Source organism: Schistocerca piceifrons, chromosome 1, assembly GCF_021461385.2.
Source record: "Schistocerca piceifrons isolate TAMUIC-IGC-003096 chromosome 1, iqSchPice1.1, whole genome shotgun sequence".
NCBI lineage: Eukaryota > Metazoa > Arthropoda > Insecta > Orthoptera > Acrididae > Schistocerca > Schistocerca piceifrons.
Window position 1 is genome coordinate 190,681,802 of NC_060138.1, and position 24,275 is coordinate 190,706,076.

The 24,275-nt window shown below is 38.6% G+C and overlaps 1 protein-coding gene across 1 annotated transcript in view; it reads left to right on the top strand.

Annotated features, from left to right (window-relative positions):
- Positions 1-24,275, top strand: part of LOC124786165 (kinesin-like protein KIF23) — a 146,157-nt gene that overhangs the window by 46,852 nt on the left and 75,030 nt on the right. The window contains exons 7-11 of the mRNA XM_047254241.1: positions 1,579-1,683; positions 1,910-1,995; positions 11,027-11,157; positions 12,597-12,700; positions 23,480-23,584. Of these exons, the coding sequence (XP_047110197.1) occupies positions 1,579-1,683; positions 1,910-1,995; positions 11,027-11,157; positions 12,597-12,700; positions 23,480-23,584 (531 nt within the window). The remainder of the gene's footprint in view (positions 1-1,578; positions 1,684-1,909; positions 1,996-11,026; positions 11,158-12,596; positions 12,701-23,479; positions 23,585-24,275) is intronic.

Genomic DNA, 24,275 nt, shown 5'->3' on the forward strand with positions numbered 1-24,275 from the left:
CCGACTTTGTCCCTTTCCTGCTTCTCTCGTCTTTATGATGATCTAGCCATATTACAGTTTCAAGCCTCCCTCACAGGGTACCGTAGGTTTACAGCAATCTCTCCAGACCAGTTAAGGCTTCATTCTATCCTAAATCATGTCAGCACATAAAGTGCCACATTAATCCTCAGATCTAATCATCTTAAAGCCCTATTTCACTGCTTCAACAAGTTTTGATATTGTTTCAGTGGGAAAATTAAGACACTAGTTTATTAAAAAGGAGTATCTGTGCCTTTGTCTTCACTGCAATGTTTCAAGCAATTTTTCCAGTTCAGGATTATGAGTTATCTACTGCCTGTAAAACTACAGGGTGGGCCAAATGAAAGTGACCTGGAGAATACAGTTCCAGGGTACAAAGAAACACAGCAGTAGAAAGGAAATACAGTAGTAACTTGACTATAACAAATGTTGCAAGTGACCACCAATCTCTTGGCACTTCTGGGCCTTCGTCAGCAAGTTACTGAAAGTGGATTGGAGCTGGAATTGCTGCAATCTCGTCTGAAATGCTCTGCTGCAGTTCTTTAACACTATGGTGGTTTTTGCAATATACCTTAGATTTGGGGACTCCCTGTAATCGCACACTGACAGATCAGGTGACCTGGGTGGCCAGCTAGGGTCAAGACCAGGCTGACATTTGGTAACAACTGTGTAAAGGTGCTCTAAGGTTTGGCCATCTGTAGGGGCAGTTATTGCATCCTGTTGGGATGTGGTTGTATGCATACATTTGCATCCAATCATACCCACTCGAGTGGGCCACTTTTATTTGCCCCTGTTTTGTATTAGTACTTCAAAAAGCTGTCATTGGATTACTGCACATAAGAGATATATCTCCCCTCTCCTTTATTTCCCTTCTATTGTCTTTTTATAATTAAGAGTGATTATGAGAATGATGTTTGTAGTACTGAGCTCTAATTTTATTTATGATAAAGATAAATATAGCAATTTAACATATAACTATGTTGGGTTGTCGATAAGCCCACAAAGTAAGATGTATCTACCTGATTTCGGCTTCAGCCCCTCAGCGTATTACGTAATACTTGTGATCTACTCCATAGTCACCCAAACAGCTGACAGGTCAGAAACCCCTTGGGCTTAATAAGCAGAGAGCCCAGCCCACAATAGATAGCAAAACTAATGAACTTACCAATAAACGCAAAACTCTGTGGCACACACGTTCGTATCCAGACAAGTAAGTAAAACCAACTTCTGCTCCTTGGTCACAACTTACTTCTCAAATGATGAACAAGAGGGATGCTGCTCAGACATTCTCAAATCTGAGGTCTGAATGCAGTGAATACAGAAAGCTGTGAAACAGTGTAAAGCAATAAATCCGTGGTGCCAAAATCACACTCATTCTGTTGTCCGCAGTGGTAGGAGCTCCGTAGTTCTATGGTAGAATCTCTTTACCTTCTCTTTGAAGTAAGCATAATTGGACAAAGAATTTATTTAATGAGGCAGGATAAAAATTTGTTTCTTAGCTTGTTGTTGACATTTTTCTTAAATTGATAGCTTTTATAATAAGATTTTTGTTTTGTGTAGCAAGTTATGAAATTTGCTGAGATGACACAAGAAGTCCAGGTAACGAGACCAGAGGCACCCAAGATTGAGATTGGTTTACTGCCAGGGCGGAGAAAAGCAAATCAGGTAATGAGCTTATTCAGTTGTTTGAAGCACTGGTACTAATTGTGGAAATGGGACATAGATTGGTTATTGAGGCAGGTGCGGCAAATGTCAGAGGTGTGATGTTTGCAACATCTGTTTGATGGTAGCAGAAAAAAGGCATGTAATTTTTTTTCTGTTAAAACTTTACATGTAAATAACTATTTCAGATGTTTCAAGAATGGGGATAAACATGTTTCCTGTTTTATAGATTTTCAAGCAGGCTGTACAGCACCTGGAGCAGAATGAAAAGAAGGAAGATGTACAAAATGATTTTGATATAGGTCTTGTGTATAGGTAAGTCTTAAAATTCTTGTCTAATAATTTGGTAGTGCATATGTGGCAGTGGAATCTGAGTTTGAATGTAATTTATTCTATGTACTTACGTAATTTACATTTAGAATCTTTTCACTTGATTTTTTGATACACTGCTTTTAATTTACTTTCCCTGTTCTTCAGATTTTATTATTTCTCCACGTTGCATTCTCTGGTAATTAACTCTTGCTGTGTTGAACACCCAGACCCATTGTTCCTCTGATGCTGTTTTTTGCAGTCCTGCAAAATAATTGAATTTGTTTTATGTCTGCATTTCCTAAACCTTTGTTAAATTTATAGAACTTTTCCAAACCAGTTTCCTGGGTACAATCATTTCAAATTCTTTTGTGTCTAATGTGTACTAGCTTCTATTGTGCAAACAGATAATGTTCTGGCAAATACAAGTAGTTATACAGATTCAGTTGAACTGGCGATGTCTTGCAGGCATGGTGTTGCCAGTTGTTTTCCAGTTCAAATGGACAGTGTCTTATTGATACCTCAGGGATAAAAGGGTTGTTTTTGTTAATTTTTCTTTAAATGAGCATTTTCATTTATCCAGTCAGGAAGAGAAATGGAGTGACATCACACTAAATTATTAAATAAGGAAAAGGCAACATTTTACCCACAGAGATTTGGTGTGTGTTGCAAAGAGACATAGTAGAAAATAGAACTTAACATTTGACAGTTTCTCATTGTGTGTCTGTGCGCCTTGCATCAATCCTCAATGGGTAAGTGGTTGCCTTTTCCTTATTGTATGTGTCTTTCCATTCAGGAATTTCCATTATTGTTACACTGAATTGTTAGTGAATGAATCTGAGATAGGGAGGAAACACTGCAAAATACTGATTTTTGTGAACTGTGAAAAAATGTATTATGGTACTGCAGCATGTAGACGATGATTTCTCAGTTTAGATTGCAGTAAAGTTGTAAAGGGAAAAATGTGGTGGGATATGCAAAGTTTAAATTTGCTGTTTTTTCTATGGCAGTCAACTTAAAGTATTGTGATTAACCTTATAAGTTTTAAGAATGACTAGGTTCTCATCCACTATCACAATTCAAAGAAAAATGAGTGTTGGCAGCAGCCCACCTACTCTGTTAGTCAGTCCTAAAATGACTACATAGTTTCCAGGAACTGCTGACAATTAAGGTGAAGTGGGTACACTTTGGTGCAGATGGCATTTCTAATTTCAAAATGGGTTTCGGAGTGAATCATTGCCTTGGCTGATTGGTTCACATTTCCAAATTATGCTCTTTCTGTATCAACCAATGCAAAATCTGTGCAGCTTCAAACATGCATATTATCACTACGGAATTTTTTTAATGTATTGTGATCACAAAACAAATGGCAGTTCTCTTAGCATGTCGTTCAGTTCAAACTGTGGTGATCGGCTTGGATCACACTAATAACCACACATACTCTTCTACAGCCAGAAGAGAAACCAGTTCTTTAAGAGACTTCCTTCCCTCCTCCCCCTCTTATGAAGCTCCGAAAAGTGGTTAGCAGCAGTGTTACCTTATTGCGGGGAATTACCCGGAATTCAGATATTTGGAGTGCTTGGGGGTGTTACTTAAGTTACATATGACGTTACTAGATTCTGCTACATAATTCTAAACTTGCAGATATTCTGCTGATAAGATTACTCTCATCATGTTTTGCTGGTAAAAGAATCTTCTTCCTTTTTTTTTTTTTTTTACTGGTAAGTACATTTTCCTTCCTTTAATGAAGACTGTAAATTCCCGTTAAGTTGCTAAGTTTTATTTAATGCTTCCTCTGAGATACATTAACTTAAACTTAGTATATCAGACCTCTACTCTTGTAATGTTAATTTTATATGTTGGCTCACATTAATCCTGGAATCTTATTTATTTTTGTACTTCAGCTCGTCATGTATATATTTATACATATTTCTGATAACCTGGGAAAGAATAGAGCAGTTACATCAGTCTGTGGTAAAAAAATTACCATGGTGAAACGACTTTTTAAAAAAATCATTATATTCGTATGGAATGAGACATATTTGACAGGCTATCTGATGTTTCTAGATACATTTTTCTTCTTTTCTCTAGGAATATGGTCTTAGTGTAAATCATATGACAGTGAGTGGAAAAGTCAGTGTAAACTGGCTAGAAAATATATTGTACAAGGATTGGATTTCACCTTCTGGCTAGGGTAAACATAAAGCAAAATCCATTGCATACAACAAAGATTTTCTGATTGCCAGTGAGAGAGATCCTACCTAAAATCACATGAGTTACAAAAGACATAACCACACCTTAAAAGCAATGCTGTCTGCAAGGGAAAAAAAGCATTTAAATCTCTTTCAAAGCCAGCAACTTCTTCCCAGCAGTCGGCTGCAGCAAAGAATAGAGTTCATCTAGAAAAGAAAATGCTGAATTAGCTGGAGACATCTTGAGATGTTGGATGCAGAAATACACTGGGTGTTGAGATCTATCAAATGTCACTATTCATACAGATCAAACATACATTCATAAAGTCATTAAAAAGTTTCCCAATGTTGCTGATAACTTGCCATGTGACAAAAAGAAAACCACTAACATATGAAGGTCTGGACTTGTGCTATTCTTACAAAAATATTGTGCTAGAAGATTTAAAGGGAGCATTGAAATCAAAAACTTTAATGAAGCAGATGGAAATTCATGTTAGGTTTTGGTTAAACAACTATATTAAAAAATGCTTTGTAACATAAGTTTTCTTCAGCCATGCAATTGCGAGTGGCATGTTTCAAAATCGGCTATGTTAAATTTTTCCCCTTATCATGTTAAAACGTGTTAAAACTGTCTATGGACAGCCCAAATGTCAACTTAAAATTGCACAAATTGATGGGGGAACACAACCTTAATGATAATAACAGTTAACTAATAAATGTACATTACACGTTATACATAATGTTTTTAGGCAAGTATTTGAAACATTAGATTGGGGCATTGGAATGGTTTTTTGTATAGATTACTCAGATGGTCTCCTGCTAGGAAAGAGTATTTTAGCACAGTTAATGGGGCATGATTTCCGTTGAAATTTTTTTACCACCCATGGATAGGAAAATGTCTTTATGTGACCGTGTACTAGAAATTTTGCCTGCATATGTTGTGGTACACAAGTTGTGTTATTAAAGTAATTCTTACATTAAGGCAAAGGTTTTTAAAACCAGAATCGTTGAATAATTTAACTATAGTTGACTTCAAATCCCAAGAACCAACTTCTAGAAGAAAAAGTTGACCTTGGTTTTGTGGTGAAAAGCAGATTAAATAGAGATTGACTTCATTTAGGGATGTAAAGTCTGTGCTAATTAAAATGGTATCGGTTATAATTTGAAAATCGCCAGCAGGTTTCAGCATTGTAAGAAGTCATGTTTAATGCCAACAAATGTAGTGGAAGAGAAGAAAAGTTGTATAAGGAAGATGAAAAGCCTTCAAAGTAGCTCAGCAGATTTAAATATTGTAAAATTTGTAGACTATGACGACGTTCACACTGATTTTGTCCATGAAACTGTTTGTAGAAACAGTGAAGAATTTGTTAATTGTTATAAGGAAACTAGGAGAGTAAATGATTTCTTTCCCTTTCATTTTAAAAGTGAAACATGTGAAGGTTTGACCACGTATCCAGAAGCTTCTATTAAGCCATGGCCAAGCAACTGGAAAGAGGTTTTAGCATTTGTGATTATATAAATAGCTTAGGTGGATCTATAACAAAAGTTATTGATAAAGATTTTTGCAAGCATTTCAGTGGCAAGACACTGTTATAATCAATATAGAAAATGCTAATCAAAAGGGAGACTAAAATTGATGACCTTGATGAAAATTAAGTTAGAAAGAAAAGAAAATATCTGCAATGCTGCGTAAATGGCCGTACAAAATCCGTCTGCAGAACAACTTGCTGACCAGGCAAAGAAACATCATGATATGACTTTATTAATAAATAAACAAATAGTATGATGAAAGCTGCAAAAGAGAAAAGAACTGACCTGCAGAAATTAGAAGAAACAAATAATTTCAAAATCACAAATCAGCTTTAATACAGTGTTTCATGTACATACTTCTGCCCACAAAAAAGTTTTGTAATATTTTTCTTTTTGTTTAAATGTTACTTTTGTCTGTCATATCCTTCTGGTCATCATTTATTCTGATTTTTAAAAGTATGGAACATAAAGGTAAGTTTTCCTATGTTATTGCTGATATTTAATTTACATTTAATGTACATATAAGATTTAATTGAAATATCCTATTTAGAAAATGTGGACTCGTATCTTACATGAATGAAAGTAAGGTTGTCTTTCTAATTTTCTTAAGCATGTATGAAATGAACAGATTCACCTTCATATAGGAAGTGAAATAAAAAATGACAATTATAAATGGTTAAAGTGATTACTACTGAGTGTTATAAAATAACAAATTTAGAAGTTACAACATTTTTTTCATATGTGTACTGTTTTCTCGTTTGATAATACATGTAAAAAAAAAAAAACACATGACACGTAACGAAAGTTTAGAATTTATTTAGTCTGCATATATGACCATTGGTCTTTGACAATATTCTGCATACTGTGTAGTTTTAGCACTAACAATAAAAATATAATAAAATTCAGATTATTTAAATTCTTTTTCTCATATGGGGCATTAAAACTTACTGTATGCATGCTTGTGTTCTGTATGTAAAATAATACCGGTTAGAGACTCCTTGGATTTTTTTCACACTAACTCTGTACATACTGCCCAAACAGTTTTGTTTGTACACTTGTATACAAGCACTGTTTTCTATGCCTTTCATTAGAAAGTATTAATAGCAAAGATGGTGACTAGTGAACTGAAAGCTTTATGTTTTATAGTTTGCAAGGTGTGAATTTGCTGTTACAGTTAAATGTGAATTTCATGAAGTTCTGTTGTAATCCTCCAAATGATGATAAAATCCATAGATGTTACCATCAGTTTGAAGATCATATGTGTATTTGCAAAGGAAAGGGTATGGGACAACCAAGAGTGTCTGTAGAACGTGTTGAAGGAGCAAGAGTCTTTCACACACACCACCAAGAAATCCGTTCGAAAAGCTAGTTATGAATTAGCAGTTCCAATTATTTCTGTGTGGAGGATTAAGGAAATGCTTACAACTATGTCCTTATTGGTTACAGTTGTAGGCGCTAAAGCTTACAGACTACAGGTTATATGCCAGCTTTGCAAATGAAATGTTGCTGCATGACTAAGATTTTCTGAAACGTGCCATCTTCAGTGATTAATAGACATTTTGTGTAAGTGGAAATGTGAACATGCATAATGTGCACATCTGGGGGGGGCAGCAAATCCCCATGGTATGACACAGTTACAACAAGACACTCTTAAATTGATCATTTTTGTCCCATACCCCGATGGAAAGTTTATGGGTTTTAATTTTTCAGTGAAGCAGCTGTAACTCCTTATATTGATGCACTAGAACTACACCTCTTCCCTTAACTGGAAGAAGCTGAACCACGGAACTTTATTTGGCAGCAAGGTGGTGCATCACCCCACTGGTGTAAATCAGTATGCAATTGGCTACAAGTGGTCGGAAGACAGCTTGTTTTGCGTGGCCTCCACATTCACCCAATCTGATGCGTGATTTTTGACCTTTTCGGATTCGTACAGAGAGAAAGAGTGCGTGCGTGCATTTGCTTATCATTTATTGTCATATGACGACTACATGTAACATGTAATATTATGCTTAAGAATAGTGCCATATGTGTTATAGATGTTAACTTGTTAAATTGGAATAATTTATTTGCAAAATTAATTGTCTTCAACCTTGTATGTACAAACACTGAATGTTTCACAGAAAACTCTTGTCTGAGAATGTCCATTGCAGACACAGTCATTACAAGAGCTAAAACTTTTTGTTGTAGATCTGTTCTTTGTCCCCCTACAAATTGAGTTACCTTTATTCTTCAGTGGTTGCTCTTGTATATGAATCTCTTCAGCTTCGTAACGACATAGATACGTGCTAACGTGTGCTGGTAAACTTTGTATCCCAGATCTGTTGATAGGATTTGGTTTCACAATTTGAAAAGAAAGGTTCTTTATGAAACTAGATCTTGATGTTTCCTATTCTTTTCCTTTGCTTGAAATAGCATTTCCACAATGATACACCCATGTTCAACAATGCATACCATATAGCCATTGTCCATCTTCTTGTCATTTGTGTCACTGGATATGTATTGCACATTTGGTCAACAGTATCAAACCCCCCCACAGTCATTATAATCTAGTGTAATGTCGGGTATCTTAGTAGCCTCGTCTACAGTTCCTTCCTTGTGCATTGTGTGAGTCACTAAAACAGATTTGTTACATTTAGGTACATACTATAACACAGTAATTTCCTTCTGGTGCCCAAAAACTGCCGAACCACTCTCTCTATCCTTGTTGCAAACACTCACTCAGATGGTTTTTTCCTATACAAATGACCAGTTATCTGTAGTCACATTTCTATTTGTGCCTTTTATTAGTTCAGTTAGCCTACATGCCATATCAAATGGCTTATTAGAAACACTAAACAGTCCTGGCTGTTTGCAACAATACACTTCCAACAAATCAGTGTAGTAGAATGACCTAGCATTGCACATAGCAAATATTTTGATGCCATATTTAACTTGTTTGTTGAGAATATGTCACACAAAGCTGCAATGATCTCTGAATGATCCTGGTTTTTCGTCAGTTCTCCAAGATTGTAACTATTCATGCAGTTTGTGACAAGTGCCTCCAGAAAGCTCCCGATAGTGGTGGTGGTGACTTATATACACCAAGACAAGAAAAAGATGTGCCACGAAGGAATTACTTAAATGGGAGGGAATTCAATAGACAATGTCCTTGTGCAAACAAATAAATGATTCCAGTATAAGAAAAAAATTGGTTTGTTGAAGAGTGCGCTTCACAATTTGAGAAGTCAGTAAGGCATTGGTCACCTCTAGCCACTATGCAAGCAGTTACTCAGCTTGGCATTGATTGATAATTGCTGGGTTTCCTCTTCAATGATATTTTGCCAGATTTTGTCCAACTGGCATGTTAGATCTTCAAAATCCCAAGTTGGTTAGAAGCCCCTGCCCATAATGCTCAGAATGCCCTTGGTTGAGGAGAGATTGCTGGCCAAGGTGGGGTTTGGCAGGCACAAAAACAAGCAATAGAAACTCTAGCTGAGTACGAGCAGACCTTACCTTGCTGAAATATGAGTCCTGGATAGTTTTCCATGAAGGGCAACAAAGCAGGACTTCAAATATCATTATACTGCTCTGCTATAACGATGCTGCAGAAGACAACTAAAGGGGTCCTGCTGTGAACTGAAATGACAACTGAGACCATCACTCCTCTTTGTGTGGGTATATGGTAGGCAAAAGTCAGGTTAGTTTCCCTGCACTGTGCTGGGCATCCCAAGCCACATCTTCACTGGTCATCTGGGCTCAGTTTGAAGCAGGTGTTATCACTGAAGACAATTCTACTCCAGCCAATGAGATTCCAGGCCAAATGTGCCTGACACCACTCCAATTGAGCTTGTTGTACGGAAGTCATAAGTACTCAACACAGTTGGTGCTGTGAGTTCAGCCCCCTTTCTATGAGCCACCTATTAATGGTCCTTAGGATCAGTGAAGCACCAGTTGAAAATTGGATCGGTGATGATGACGAACCTGGAGCTCTGAGTGCCTCTCTGATGATTGCTCAGGCTTAATGTTCTGTCATCTCTGTAGGTTGACAGCTTTCTTCTTGACACTGTGTTTGGCCATGGTTCATGTATTCAATGATGCTGGCACAAATAGTGGCATCACTCAAATGATGAGTGATTCACCGATCACTCCAACCAACTTCTTTGAGCCCAACTACATGCGCTCTCTCTCTCTCTCTCTCTCTCTCTCTCTCTCTCTCAGGTGCTGACATCTGTGAATATTGCACCTGTGTGCGGGGCATACTTACTGTCCAGTTGAGTACGAGGAATGAAATTAGCGAAGACTTAGAGCTCTATAACTGACATGTCGCCTGTTTACTATCCTTCCCAGCTGTGCAGTGAAATTGTGCTGCATCATCCCATATCCACCCATCAGCCGCCACAGTTTACTATTTTACATTATCTGTCGATACTTGTATGAATATAAGTTTGTGACGTATTTGCATTAATTCTTCATGGTGCCACTTTATTTAAAGTGTGTTTTGATGAGATAAGATACCAACAACATTGATGTTTCTACTCTAGTGTAAATCATGACAAATGTAGAAATTTGTGTATGGCAATGTTAAGCCTTTCTGAACAGGAAGAAAATGAATACTGGTGTGCAGGAGTTTGATAGTCAACTCGCAAAACTAGAAAGAAATATTTGTATTTATATTGCTGTGAAACTCGGTACTTCTTGAAAACATAGTACACAGAAAAAATTTAACTGTAATGTTGGCGAGACGCGAATATGCATAAATCAATACCTTGAAAACCATGTAAAAAGTCTTTACATTACATACAAAACTTGCCTGAATAAATGAGTGTTCTTTTTGGGAAAGATTTCTTGTGATTTTTGGTCTTTTGACGATAGGCTAGTGATTTATATGGTTGAAAGTACTTTACACATAAGACACTGGACCCAAGCAAAGAAAGTGAAAATAATTATGTTGATAATGACGTTCTTAGAGACAAAGGTCAAACTTGAATGGAGGGTGTAGAAGGCTGTGTCCTTTCCAAAAGAACCATTCCTTCATTTGCTGTGGGTGATGTAAAGAAATCATGGAAAACCTTCATCTTCATTGCCAAATGGCATTTCAGACTACGTCCTCCTCCTCCTCGCTAAAAACAGTAAATAATATTATATGTGCCGTGGTTAGAGTACCTCGGCATTCAGTGTGTTAAAATAACTGGCATTTTAGTTTAAAGGCACTAATAACAAGTTACGCTATTATTTTGTTTTTGATAACTTGTTCCATTTAGAAATGCATTAAAATTATTTACGTGTGTTAAGTGTCAAATTGTATAACATCTTTGTGTCCAAAATATTTTCAGTTTGGGTCCACCATTCCCATCAATGGAAATGAATAGTGCTGATGCTGAAAACATTCTTAGAGAATTAATTTTGCATCTAGAGCTTCGTATGAAGAAAAGATGTGAACTCCTTGCTGACCTTCCTAAGAGACGTGAGTTGCTTCATTTTCTATCACAGTCATTGTTGTTATTACTGCTTTAGTCTTGTTTTGCTTATATGAATAGTATGACCTGAAATATGAGGTGCATTGAAGTTACAACAGCTACATTTCTTCTCAGTACTGGAAGCATACAAATATGCTGTTTGTTTTAGAATACGCGTGCACTCTTTGCTTTAAAATATGCGTGCACTAGTGAATGCGACAGATATGGCAGCATTGTATGACATAAAACTCTAGTGGCAGCAGTGGGAGTTAAAGCTGTTTTTGGTACTTGAAATAGCAATTTTTTCATTACAAAAGCAGTTTTCTCCATCTGTTTGGTGTTACAGATTGAAATTCATTGCAAGTTGAGTAAGACATGTGGTGATGGTGTCGAGGATGTGCGCGGTGCGCACTCATGGGTGTGACAGTTGAAAGAAGACAGAACGTCTTCTGACAATAACAGACAACAATCTCAGCCTCGCATGAGACGGGCTGACATGTTTGAGTGAGCTGAGAAAGTTGTTTTGGAGGGTAGGTGAATGAGTACGAAACACATCGTCTCCAAAATTGGCATTTCCACAGTGTGTGTGAAAACAGTGCTGCATGAATACCTATAAATGTGAAAAGTATCATCAAAGTGAATGCTGATGGGTAACTGCAGGGATATGTCTGTCGCATTTTGCTAGGCACTCCTGGCGCATGATAGTAGCATGAGTAGGAATTTATTTTCATTGATTATGACAGTGGATGAGTTATACATGGGTGCCATTTTTCAATCGTGAAACAAAAGGGAAAGTTCTGGATTTGCACCCATGTAATCCCTATTTGCTGCATTCCATAGGGCACTTCAGTGACAGGTTCACCCTATGAAAACATTTCAGAGAACAGGCTTCTTCCAGCATTGAGTGAAAAACGGCCAGAAAAATATGCATACTTTGTCCTTCACAAAGACAATGCACCAGCAATTCAGGCAAACATGACGCCACAGTGAGTTTGCGACTACTACTTTGTAGTGATTTCCTATACTCCCTACTCGGGTGACATGCTGCTAGCAACTTTTGGCTGTTTCCAGTGATGATACCCACTCTGTGGCCACACATTCACTAGCTGTGTCGCTATTGTATTAGATTTCCCATGGTGAAACTGGACTCAGAAATGTTTGCAGCTGCCACTGAATTGTGGTGTCAGATCTGTGAAAAATCTGCACAGCTGCAGGGAGATAATGCCAGGAAGTAACAATTTTCACAGTTTCATGTGATTACTTTGTGAGGGGGGGGGGGGGGAATTAGAGGCGTTACAACTTGAATGCATCTTGTACTGTAGCGAATTAAACTGGAATAACTGATTAGATTCAATTTTGAGTGAAGATTGTGATGGGCTATTGTAACAAATTAAACATTAATTCTTTCTCTCTGTTCAACATGTCGTCACATCGTTTAATTTTGCAGAAGGAAGGTTTCGGTGTAATCTTCTGGAAATGGAGAAAGAAAACTGCTCTCTTAAGCAAGAAGTGTCCACTTACAAGGCTACACTTGACCAGGAGAGGAAGAAGGTATTACATTTCAATAGTTCTTAAAATAATTGGTTCTTATATTTGCCAGTAAAGTATTGTTATAGAAATTTAAGAACTGGGAGTTAGTGTTTCTTCACACTTTGTTTTCCTCCTCGGACCTTTTCTAGTACTGCTATTTCCAACAAATATTTGTGAAATACAGGGTGTCTGAGTTAAAATATACTGTATTGGTGATCTACGATGTCATCATAGCAACTATAGTTACTGTCGTTGATAAACCAGTCAATAAGGCTAAGAGTTCTTTTGCTAGAAAAAGCAAATAGGCAGTTGTTAGCATCTCACTTCAGCAATGAATTGACATCATTTAGTTCCAGTGAAATTGTGAGCTAAGTTTAAATAGACTGTAAATTGTGTTCTAGAGAAGTGTGGGCCTAGTAAGTGAATAAAGGACAGGAACACCAACTGTGGTCAACAAAGAAATTTGGAAAATACTAAAGCAAAGGCTGTTGCACTCTTGGTTCGAAAGAACGCACAGACGGTGACAGGTGAAGATTGGTAGAGATTCATGCATCTGTTACAGGATATATATGCAAAGCATAAAACTACCACCATCGTATGTTAGTAAAAGATCTCACTGAGAACCCGAGAAAACTCTGGTCCTATGTAAAATCGCTAAACGTGTCTAAGGCTTCCATCCAGTGACTTGTTGACCCTTCTGGTGTGGCAGTAGAAGATAGGAAAAAGAAAGCCAGAGTTTCATATCTCATGTTTAAGAAATTGTTCACACCGGAGAATCATCCAAGCATAATGTTGTTTGACCATTGTGGGCTCTTCTATGAATGAAATAGTAGTAGGCATCCAAGGCGTAGAGAAACAACTAAGAGATGAAAACAAGAAAGTCTCCAGGTCCTCATGGGATCCCTTTTTGGCTTTACAAAGAGTACTGTGTGGCATTGGTGCCTTACCTACCTTGCATTTATCATCACTCTCACCCAGTGTGAAGTCCCAAGAAACTAGAAAAAAGTGCAAGGGGTTCCTATACATAAGGATAAAAGAACATACCTTCAAAATTATGGATCAATATCCATGACATGGGTTTGCAATACATTCTTGAACATATTCTAAGTTCAAATATAATAAATTTCCCTGAGACCGAAAAGTTTGTCCACTAGACAGCATCACTCGCATGCAAAACTCGGCTTGCCCTTTTTGCACATGATATACTGCGAACTAAGGATCGAGCGTAATGTGATTCCTTATTTTTATACTTCCAGAAAGCATTTGACGGGGTGCCCCACTGCAGATTATAAATGAAGGTTGGAGCATGTGGAATAGATTTCTGGATAAGTGAGAGGCTCGAAGACTTCTTATGTAATAGAACCCAGTATGTCGTCCTTGACGGCAAATGTTCGTCAGAGAACGGCATTGTCAGGAGTGTCCTAGCGGAGTATGATAGGAGCACTATTATTTTCTGCATACATAAATGATGTGGCAGACAGGATGGGTGGCAATCTGCGGTTATTCACTGATGATGCTATGATGTACATCGATTGACTGTAGAAGGATACAGTATTGCTTAGACAAAATGTAGACCCCCCCAAGGGGCTCAGTCTTTTCGTGAGTACGTGTGTGGCGAACACGGGGCCGCGAGCTATTGTAGCCTTCCTTTTTTCCATTCCCCTCCCCCTCCTTTCCTGTCCTTGCTCCTTGACTGGTGTTTTTCCCACCATCCCTTGATCTCAGCCATCCATGACCGTCTCGCTGATCTTCACCATGCTGCTTGTTCCGTTGACTTCCTATGGGTCCCTGGCCATTTGGGTATCCCAGGTAATCAACTTGCTGATCGTTTGGCTGGGGGAGCAGTCACTTTTATCCCCCCCCCCTTCCCTGTAACCCCTTCTGCGGCAGATTTACGGCTTCACATCAAATCCCACTTTGCACAATCATGGGCCAACTCTTGGGCGGCTACCTCCCTGTCTAATAAACTTCGTGCAATTAAGGTGACGCCTGTCCCGTGGCGCTCTTTCTTCTGCCTCTCCCAAAAGGACTCGACCACCCTGTGTCGTCTCTGCATCAGCCATACCATACTGACCCATGGTTTTCTTTTGCGTAATGAGCCACCCCCACTTTGTGGTTGTGGAGCCTTCCAGTCAGTAGCCCACATTTTGGTGGAATGTCCCCTTCTTTTGGCTCTGCGTACTAAGTACAGACTATCCCCGCACCTTTAATATTGACAGATGATTCCCAGATGATTGAACTGATTCTCAGTTTCTTGTGTGAAAGTGGTTTTTATTTTCAGTTCTAAGGTTTTTAATCTCCCTCTGGAGTAGGGGCAGGGCAGTGAGGGTTGGGGTTTCTCCCACTGTAAGCTGTGTTTGGAGATACCTGACTCCCCTCCCTGGACAAGATCCTCTTTTCTCTCCCTTTTACTCTGTTTTTATTGCTTTTTAGATTTGGTTAGTCTCCTGTTACAATATGCACTTTTACATTCTAGCGGTTGAATGCTTTTGAATAGCAGGTGGTCTTGCCTGTACTGCATCAGAGGTGGGATATTTCTTGCCTCTAGCCTTGGGTTGCCCACTTGCTGCCTTCCCTCCTTTTGTTTCCACCATTGACTACACGACTGCACTTTTACATTTTTTAGCCTTTTATTTTTTATTGTTGTGACTCTTCTGAGATGTAAATCCGTCCGAATGGACCGCCTTTGAAACAAGGAACTGCTGACCTTGCTGTTTGGTCCCTTAAACCCCAATCAACCAACTATCTATATGTAGAAAAACGTAAGTTAATGCAGATGAGTAGGGGAAAAGGGCTCTTTATGTTAAAATAGTGTTATTAGTGTTCTGCTTGACAGTCACATCGTCCAGGTGTCTGGGCATAACGTTACTAAGTGATATGAAATGGAACAAGCGTGTGAGGATTGTGATAGCGAAGACAGATAATTGACTTCAGTTTATTGGGAGAATTTAGGAAGATGTGGTTCACCTGGAAAGGAGACAAAGTATAGGATGCTAGTGTGACCTGTTCTTGAGCACTGCTAATGTGTTGGGATCTGCACCAAGTCTGGTTAAAGGAAAATAGCAAAGCAGTTCGGAGGCAGGCTGCTTGATTTCTTACTGATAGGTTCAAGCAGCAAGCGAGTATTACGGAGGTGCTTGGGAACTCGAATGGGAATCGGTGAAGTGAAGGTGTTGATCCTTTTGAGGAGCACTGTTGAGAAAATTTAGAGAACAGGCATTTGAAGCTGACAGCAGAAAGATTCTACTGCAGCCAGCATACATTTCTTGTAAGGGCCATTAAGAAAATATATGAGAAATTAAGGCTTATAGCGAGGCATATAGACAGTTGTCTTTCCTCACTCTGTTTGCAAGTGGAACAGTAAATGGAGTGCCTAGTAGTGGTACAGCATTCCTTCCACCACACACCCTATGGTGGCTTTTGGGGTATATATATAGAATAGATAATACAAAAATCTATTAACTTGACAAGTAATTGAGGTATTTATTGCCAATATGTTTCTAAAAGTATGGTAACCCAAGATTTTTATTGCCACAGCATAATACACCTTTATATGCACACCATTTCTCCCCAAGTGTTTTGCAGCATTGAAGATGTAACATTTGTGATGCCTCACGAATACGACAGTTCAGGTCTGGTAGATCACGTCACAAGGAAGTTTGGGCACAAGATACAGCTTCAGCACGTCTGAGTACAGTATTGGCTTAACTGTAGGCTCCGTGAAGAGGAATCAGCCTATAACCCTGTCCATTAACAGTCCACACCACACATTCATTTTTGGAGAGTCACATTTGCATTCTATCACAACGTGCGGGTGGGGGTTCAGTTCTCCATAAGCGGCAATTGTGCTTATTTACTGTGCCGCAAATGTGGAATGTAGCCTCATCTGAGAAACAGTTGAAATCGGGGAATGCCTCCTTTCCATCAATTTTCACCAGAGTTCTCTCTGCGGATGCCTTCTATCGTGACATGTCCTCAGACTGGATTTTGTAATGAAATGGCAGTTTATACACAAATACATGCAACCTTTTATGGACACAACGTGTACTTTCGAAAAAGGTAACTGCAAATGCCTACTTGCTTGCCAGATTGACGTATATCTAGTAGGGTGTACCAAGCAGCCAGAGATGGCAGTCGTGTGCGTGAGATTTGCTTGCTTGTGTGAATGAGTGTGCATGTATTACTTTTTCTGAGGAAGGCTTTGGCCAAAATACTGGGTGGTGCAGGGGAGCGGGAAATTTTGAACGTTACAGTTGGCAGCACTGTAGCCCCGGCAGATGTTCGAAACTTTGCACAATTGATGTGAATGCATTGCCATTTAGTAATCGTGGAGAATTGGACTGGTGCGGAATGTGCAGTAGCTGTGAGAGCGTTTTACAAAAATGGTGATAGTGCGACTGCCGCGCAGAGAACATTTCGACAGCATTACCAGCTTGGACGTCATGGACGTGTCCCATCTGCGCATGCGATTACAACATGGGTGCGTAATTTTGAAGAAACAGGATCTGCCTTGAAAAAGAAACCTCCAGGTGGCATTCCAACAGTACGTACCCCAGAGCTGCAATCGAGAGAAGTCCTCGCCACTCCGTTCGACAGCATGCATCTTCGCTAGGGATTAAGCGACGAAGCTTACAAAGAATACTGCACAAATGAGACTTCCATCCCTATAAGTTGCAGATTGTGCAACACTTACATGAACGAGACCCAGCATCACGTATGGAGTTTAGTAGCCAGATATTCTTATGGATATCAGACGAAGCACATTTCCACCTGAACGGATTCGTGAACAAACAGAATTTTCGTTATTGGACACAGGACAATCCTTATGAGTTTCACCAGCGACCACTACATAGCGCCAAGGTCATAATATGGTGTGCTGTATCATGTCATGGTGTTATCGGCCCTTATTTTTTTGAACGTGAGTATGGTAGTGCAGTGGCAGTAACATCCGCTCGATATGTTGAAATGCTTCAGACATTCTTTACACCGAGACTGTAGGAACTTAATCGTAATGTCAAAAACATATGGTTTCAGCAGGACGGAGCCACGTCACACACTGCTCGACAGTCGATGGCAGCAGTTCGTCAGTTGTTTGGAAGACGCATTATTTCACGTAACGGTGACATTGCATGGCCTGCGAGATCCCCTGATCTTAGTGTGTGCGACTTCTTCCTGTGGGGATATCTTAAAGGCAAGGTGTACCGTACACGTCCTGCAACAATCCATGAACTGAAGGAGAACATTGAAAATGAAATCACTGCCATTCCCCAAGATTTGCTACACCAAGCATTCCAGAGTTTTCATAACAGGCTGTTAGAGTGTGAACACCAGATGGGAGCGCATCTTTCCGATGTCATCTTTAAAAAGTAGAGAGACACTTTTGGACATTTTGATTGTAAAGATATACTGAGTAATGGCATACTGAATACATTTACTTTCGTTAATAAATTACTAGTTTTATGAATTTATTCATGGAAATGACGTTATTTCGAAATTTTCCGTTTCCCTGCGCCACCCTGTATAACTGTAAATGTGACTTTTCGTTGCGCCTTATGCAACTCAGTGTGTTATCTTTTAGGCACGTAGCAATCTTATCTTTTCGTTGTATTGTTCATCCCAGAGTTTCACATTTAGAGTATTTAGATTTCATTGTCCTTAAGGTTCTTGACCCAATATTACATATTGTTCAGAGCATTTTGCCCATTACTGTTTATTATTATTATTATTTTCCCCCCTACCACAAAAAAACTTGCTGCATCTTGCCCATATGTAATGACATACTTCATGTGCACATTTCCATTTGTCATAATGATTGAAAGTGATAATTTGCTGTAAACTGAGATTAGACAAGAGAGGTCATAGAATATGTTAAAATTTGCTCTTTGAGTTTGTGACTAGTTGACATACAACACATATGGAGGCACTGTCTGTCCTTATACATTCTGAAAAATGTGTACTTCCATGACAGGTGACATTAAAATATTGCTGGGTTATAAACAAGAACTGAAAGTAACCAGTCACTAAATTTCAAATTTCTTATTCACAATGCATTTAAGAGGCTTTGCTCAATCAATTTGCAGTTTTTTATCTGTATCTCAGGTGGGAAACACGTCTAAATATCTGCAGTCATGTGCATCTACATTGTATAGATTGCATTTGAAGATAACACATACTCTGTTTACAAGCTTTTCTAGATATATTGTTAAAGTACACAAAGTAGCTCCATAGGTTTCCCAGGAGCAATGTACCTGAGCTATAGATGGAAACTGCCACCTGATCATAGACCCTCTGGAATACATCATATGTAATAAATTTGAAATTTATCTGGGATTTTACTCAAATTTTAAGCAGGCAGTCACATTAAAAATAAAAAATAAATAAATAAATAAAAAAAACAACAACAACAACAACTTGTGTTTGTTAACTCCTTGACTGTTGTATATTGCCACTTGGTGACAGGGTAGGGTTGCCAGACAATTCATATTCTCTCTCTCTCTCTCTCTCTCTCTCTCTCTGTCTGTCTGTCTGTCTGTCTGTGTGTGTGTGGGGGGGGGGGGGGGGGGCGGCGGCGTGCGTGTGCATGGAAATGGAAACCTGTGGTCAGGATCTGCTCGTATCCAAAAAAAGAGACGAGTGGAAAAACTGCCACTGATTTGGACAATTTCTAGAAATTCATTTTTCATTGCACTGTATTAGAATTTTATGACAGTGGCTAGTATCCTACAAGACAAAAGCTAGCAGTGGAAGAATTCTGAAATCTTCAGGATTTAGGTACAGAAAATGCATCAGTGGAAGATGCATTCTTATGAAGAGATCATTGCAGTAGCTGGAGCTACTTTTATGTGAAAAAGGTACAATATCAGGAAAGTAAACTGTCGCCCTTTTTACCTCTGTGAGACCTAGCAAAGAAAAGAGACCTGTTGTCTGTTGTGTGGAATCTGAATATGGCTTTATCAAAAGTGCAAAGCTAATATTTACATCTTGCAAATTCAGTGCTAATCAAGAAATAGTGATGTTTTTAAACAGTGGGTTTTAGACCTACTACATGATTTGGAAAGGGATTTTGTGATTGTCTTGAATAAGACCAGTTAATGGCTAGGACCACTATACAAAAGCATAGATGTTGGAGGAATTCAGATACTGCAAGCACCTTTATAATCAATATGAAATTGCCAGCTTAGCAGCAGAAATTGGCCACAATGTAGAGTGCCAGCTCACTACTGCCAACAGAAACCCCTAGAAGATGTGTAGGCCCTAGTGAAAGGAAGGGTCGCATTCAGAAACTGCACATTCAGAATGAAAGTATGCATTTACTCGAGGAGGCGATTGTCATTGTAGAAGACTACATAACGTCCATATGTTGTTGTTGTTGTTGTTGTTGTTGTTGTCTTCAGTCCTGAGACTGGTTTGATGCAGCTCTCCATGCTACTCTATCCTGTGCAAGCTTCATCATCTCCCATTACCTACTGCAGCCTACATCCTTCTGAATCTGCTTAGTGTATTCACCTCTTGGTCTCCCTGTACGATTTTTACCCTCCGCGCTGCCCTCCAATACTAAATTGGTGATCCCTTGATGCCTCAGAACATGTCCTACCAACCAATCCCTTCTTCTTGTCAAGTTGTGCCACAAACTCCTCTTCTCCCCAATTCTATTCAGTACCTCCTCATTAGTTATGTGATCTACCCATCTAATCTTCAGAATTCTTCTGTAGCACCGCATTTCAAGAGCTTCTATTCTCTTCTTGTCTAAACTATTTATCGTCCATGTTTCACTTCCATACATTGCCACACTGAAAATAAGCAAGAAAATTACTTTCTGAAGGAAGGAATCTGAGAAAAGTTTGTTAAAACCGTATCATTGCTTCAAATGACTCCTCAGATTGTGTCTTCTGAATGGGACAATGAAACAGCGATCTGTTGCATTAAATGTATGTTGTTCCTTCTCTCCCCCAAAGCTGTGAGCACTTTTCCCTCTCTCTGCTCCCTTTTGCTGTTGTTCACACTATCCTCTCTGTCTCCCAAAAGATTATCAATAAATAGCAGAAGAGCTACAATGCATACACTGCCTGTGCTGGTACATTTGTCGGTGGTACTTATGGAAAGCAGAAACCAGTTTTCTGCTTTGTACAGATGTCTAAATTAATGTGCACTGTAAAGGAATACTTAAACGTTCTGGTAGTAAAAACCAAAATTGCTTTATTATTTAACAGGTGAGCAGTAGTAGTGTCTGGCTGTAACATGTTTTCCAAACATGTGATGATGCAGTGGAGAGGCTGCTGTTTCACCAAAATATTTTCCAAGCTTTTTTTTTACATATGTTTTCAGTCCTAATAAATTGTTTAAAATAAGTCATGGTCTCCTTCTGATTCTGAGATAGTTATTGGAATATGCTAGGTGCCATTTTTTACACCGTATCACAGAGAACTTTGTCTGATGGTGTAGTTTACTGTGTTTGGCTCAACACGCAAGGACTGAAGGCTTAAGAGTTCTGACTTGTGGTGACTTTGTGGTGAGGATATGAGTGGGGTGAAGTGCACAGAAAAGGTAGAGGGGGTGCCTTCTACACTTACCCTTCCAGCTGCCAGTTTTTCTGCTCCCTACCATAGTGGGAAGTCAGCTGCTTGGAGTCTATATTTGAACATGAAACACACTGCCTTCAGCATAATAGCAGACGTTTGTGGAAAGTTGTTTTTCCGCTAAATTGTGAAGGGATCTATATGCCTTCAGAATATTAACATGGCTGACAACTGCAGTTCCAGATATACATAGGACTCTTTGTCATGTCAGCAGTAGTAGAAGTAATGGTTCTAAGACTGAAACAAAATCTTTAGCTGCGAGCAGACATTGTACAGCTCAGTGGCTATAAGAGATGCCTGTTTCATCGTTTCCTTCATCTCTATTGAGTGTTTTCTCATAACATTTTCTCGGAAGCTTGGTAGTTTCGTAACAACTTAATTTTGCCATGATAATGAAGCCATCTTCAAACTCTTCATGTTCACGTGTCAAGTTTGCCAATACTTTATCATATCAAATTGTGTGAAAGACATTCGGGGTAGAATTTCAATGTAGTGCCTCAGTTACATTGTATATTTTTGTATTGCACAAGTATCAATACAAAAACCATCAACTATAACACTTAATCCTTTCCTCAACCTTTTTTAGTGGAAGGCATTCCGAATGTGTGGTGTAATTAATTTTGTAATTACAGATAACAGTAGGAAAAATATTTCCCATCTTTCGAACACAGGAGGGGGTTGGACACACAGGGTTATTTATAAGTATCACCAGGTTTCAGAGTATTGCACAAAAACAACCATACAATAAAAACACACATCTGTGAATAGAGCATTCTCAGGGTTAACCCATGTTACAGGCAGTAAATATGGTAAACATGAACATGTGTGCACAAATCCTTGTATTGTCCAGGAAGGTATGACAGTAGCTCGTATTCCAAATCCGTTCATTGGGTTTGCCTATCTGCAGGCACGAACTAACTCCATCTGACAGTACAGAGAGGAGTGGAGCAGTGTGTTAACAGTGAAATATCAATATAGCACAATCTATAAGTGCAAGTTGATATTACAAGAATTCTGCTAATCTTTAGCAGGCTGCTTCTTGCTAATGGGGCATAGATACATAGCAATAACACGCAACAAATTCCCACTGGTAGCCTGATAATCTATCATAGAAAACATACATCCCAATGCTAGTGAAAGAGTTTAAGCTTCAAAAATGTGGAAAACAGCTTACAGTCAGCTGTGTTTGCTATTTGCTTTCAGCTACCAGTTGCAACTTCAGACATGTGGTATAATGTGATTCATGACACAGCCCGTTGTCTAAGTAGGGTTGGAATTTGGTTCAGTTGATGAAGCCAATGAACATGATTCCATAAAAGATATGTTTCATGTGCAATATAATGTAAATTCTTCCCTCCATCACATGTGAACTTAGTGATGATACTGATATTTCACCTATCCTGTACTATAATTGGTTGATGGATGCAAACCAAGCAGGTGCCATTTTACCGGATTAATTTGTTGGAAAGAGCATGTTTTCATCTGATGGCACTTCTAAGGCATTAATTTTATATTAAGCAAAGAAACAATCCGTTCAAGGTTACACAGTAGCCTTGCCGTGAGAAAAAAAGATACATTTTCAAAATTGAATAAGTTTGTTACCAATGTGAGTAAACTACGGCTTTCATATGTTAAACATTTGCCATGAGAATTAGAGAAATATCAAATTTCATGAGATTTCATAAAAACCGTCGTTACGAAAATCAATGGTGTCTTGTTTTTTACATTGTTTACAAAAAATTCCATGTCCCTTTTACCACTCTAAGATCAACACCTCCTACAGTCTTAGTGCCAGAAAATGGTGGTTTACATCACCTTCTATCCATTAGTAGTACGCTAGTTTTTGTGGATGAATTTGTTACAGAAGGAACTATAATGTCTAAAAGTTTTCACCACTCCAAATAGGTTTATGTATTTTGACCAGCCCATAGACTTGCTCCATGCTGTCATAAACGACCAGTGTGACCAATAACTGTGCACTTCAGGTGTCTATTCAAGCTGCCGATGTAAAGTGCAGGCACTGAATAGTAGATTGGCATATAAATGAGATGTTAATTGTTGTGCAGTTCTCTAAATTAAGTATTTCATAGTACAAAACGAGCATGCTCAGCCCATCCCTCCTCTCTGCCGAAAGTATTTATGCTTTACTTTTTCAAGTATAGAAATAGCAGTGGATTTAAATTACTGTTCTTTCATATTGTTCATTTGAGGAAATGTTTTTCAGATGTCTGTGTTAGAAACAAAATTAACGACTATGGAGTCTCACATGGCAACCATGCAGAAAAATCTGGATGAAAAGGAACTGACAATTAACATGTTAAAACAAGAGGTAAGCATTTATTCTAATTACTTTGAAGCATGTTTCCTCTGTTTCTGTATTATTCTTGGTGGAAATTTTCCAGAGACTAAAATTAGGTAAAAACAAATGGTTTGTGAAAACTGTATCATCGTGAATGAATCTTAGTCCATTCATGGCCTACAGTGCAGATACATATGGCATTCTTGGCCTCCCACAAATTTGTTAAACAATGCAAAATGTTCCCCTTAGCTTGGGACTTGGGGATTTTGATGAGTTTTGAAACTGGCAGGTAGAGTAAGGAAAGGTGATGCAATTGACATTGAGCTGCAAGTTGACATTCTTTTCCTATTTTTAAAAAATGTACAAGCCAGATTTGCCTCTAGTTGATGCAGCTGTAGGAAGCATTGATGCACAGTAAGTTGTGAAAAGTCTTGAAAAATTTAATCCACTTTTTCCAGTGGCTGTATTTTAAAGTTCTGTGTTTACCTATTCATTTGTTTTAGATGACTGAAGAATGTTATGCTCCATTGGGCAGTTGACCCAATTAACAGATAGCAAGGTTTGGGAAAGATTTCCCAGAATGTTTATATACTGGAGCAATAGCATCCAGAGCTCCTTAAAACTTTGCAATGTTAGGCATTGACACTTAAGATGGACTTCACTGACTAAACCATCTGAATAGATATTGTTCCGGTTTACAGATGTGTAAAAACCACTATGG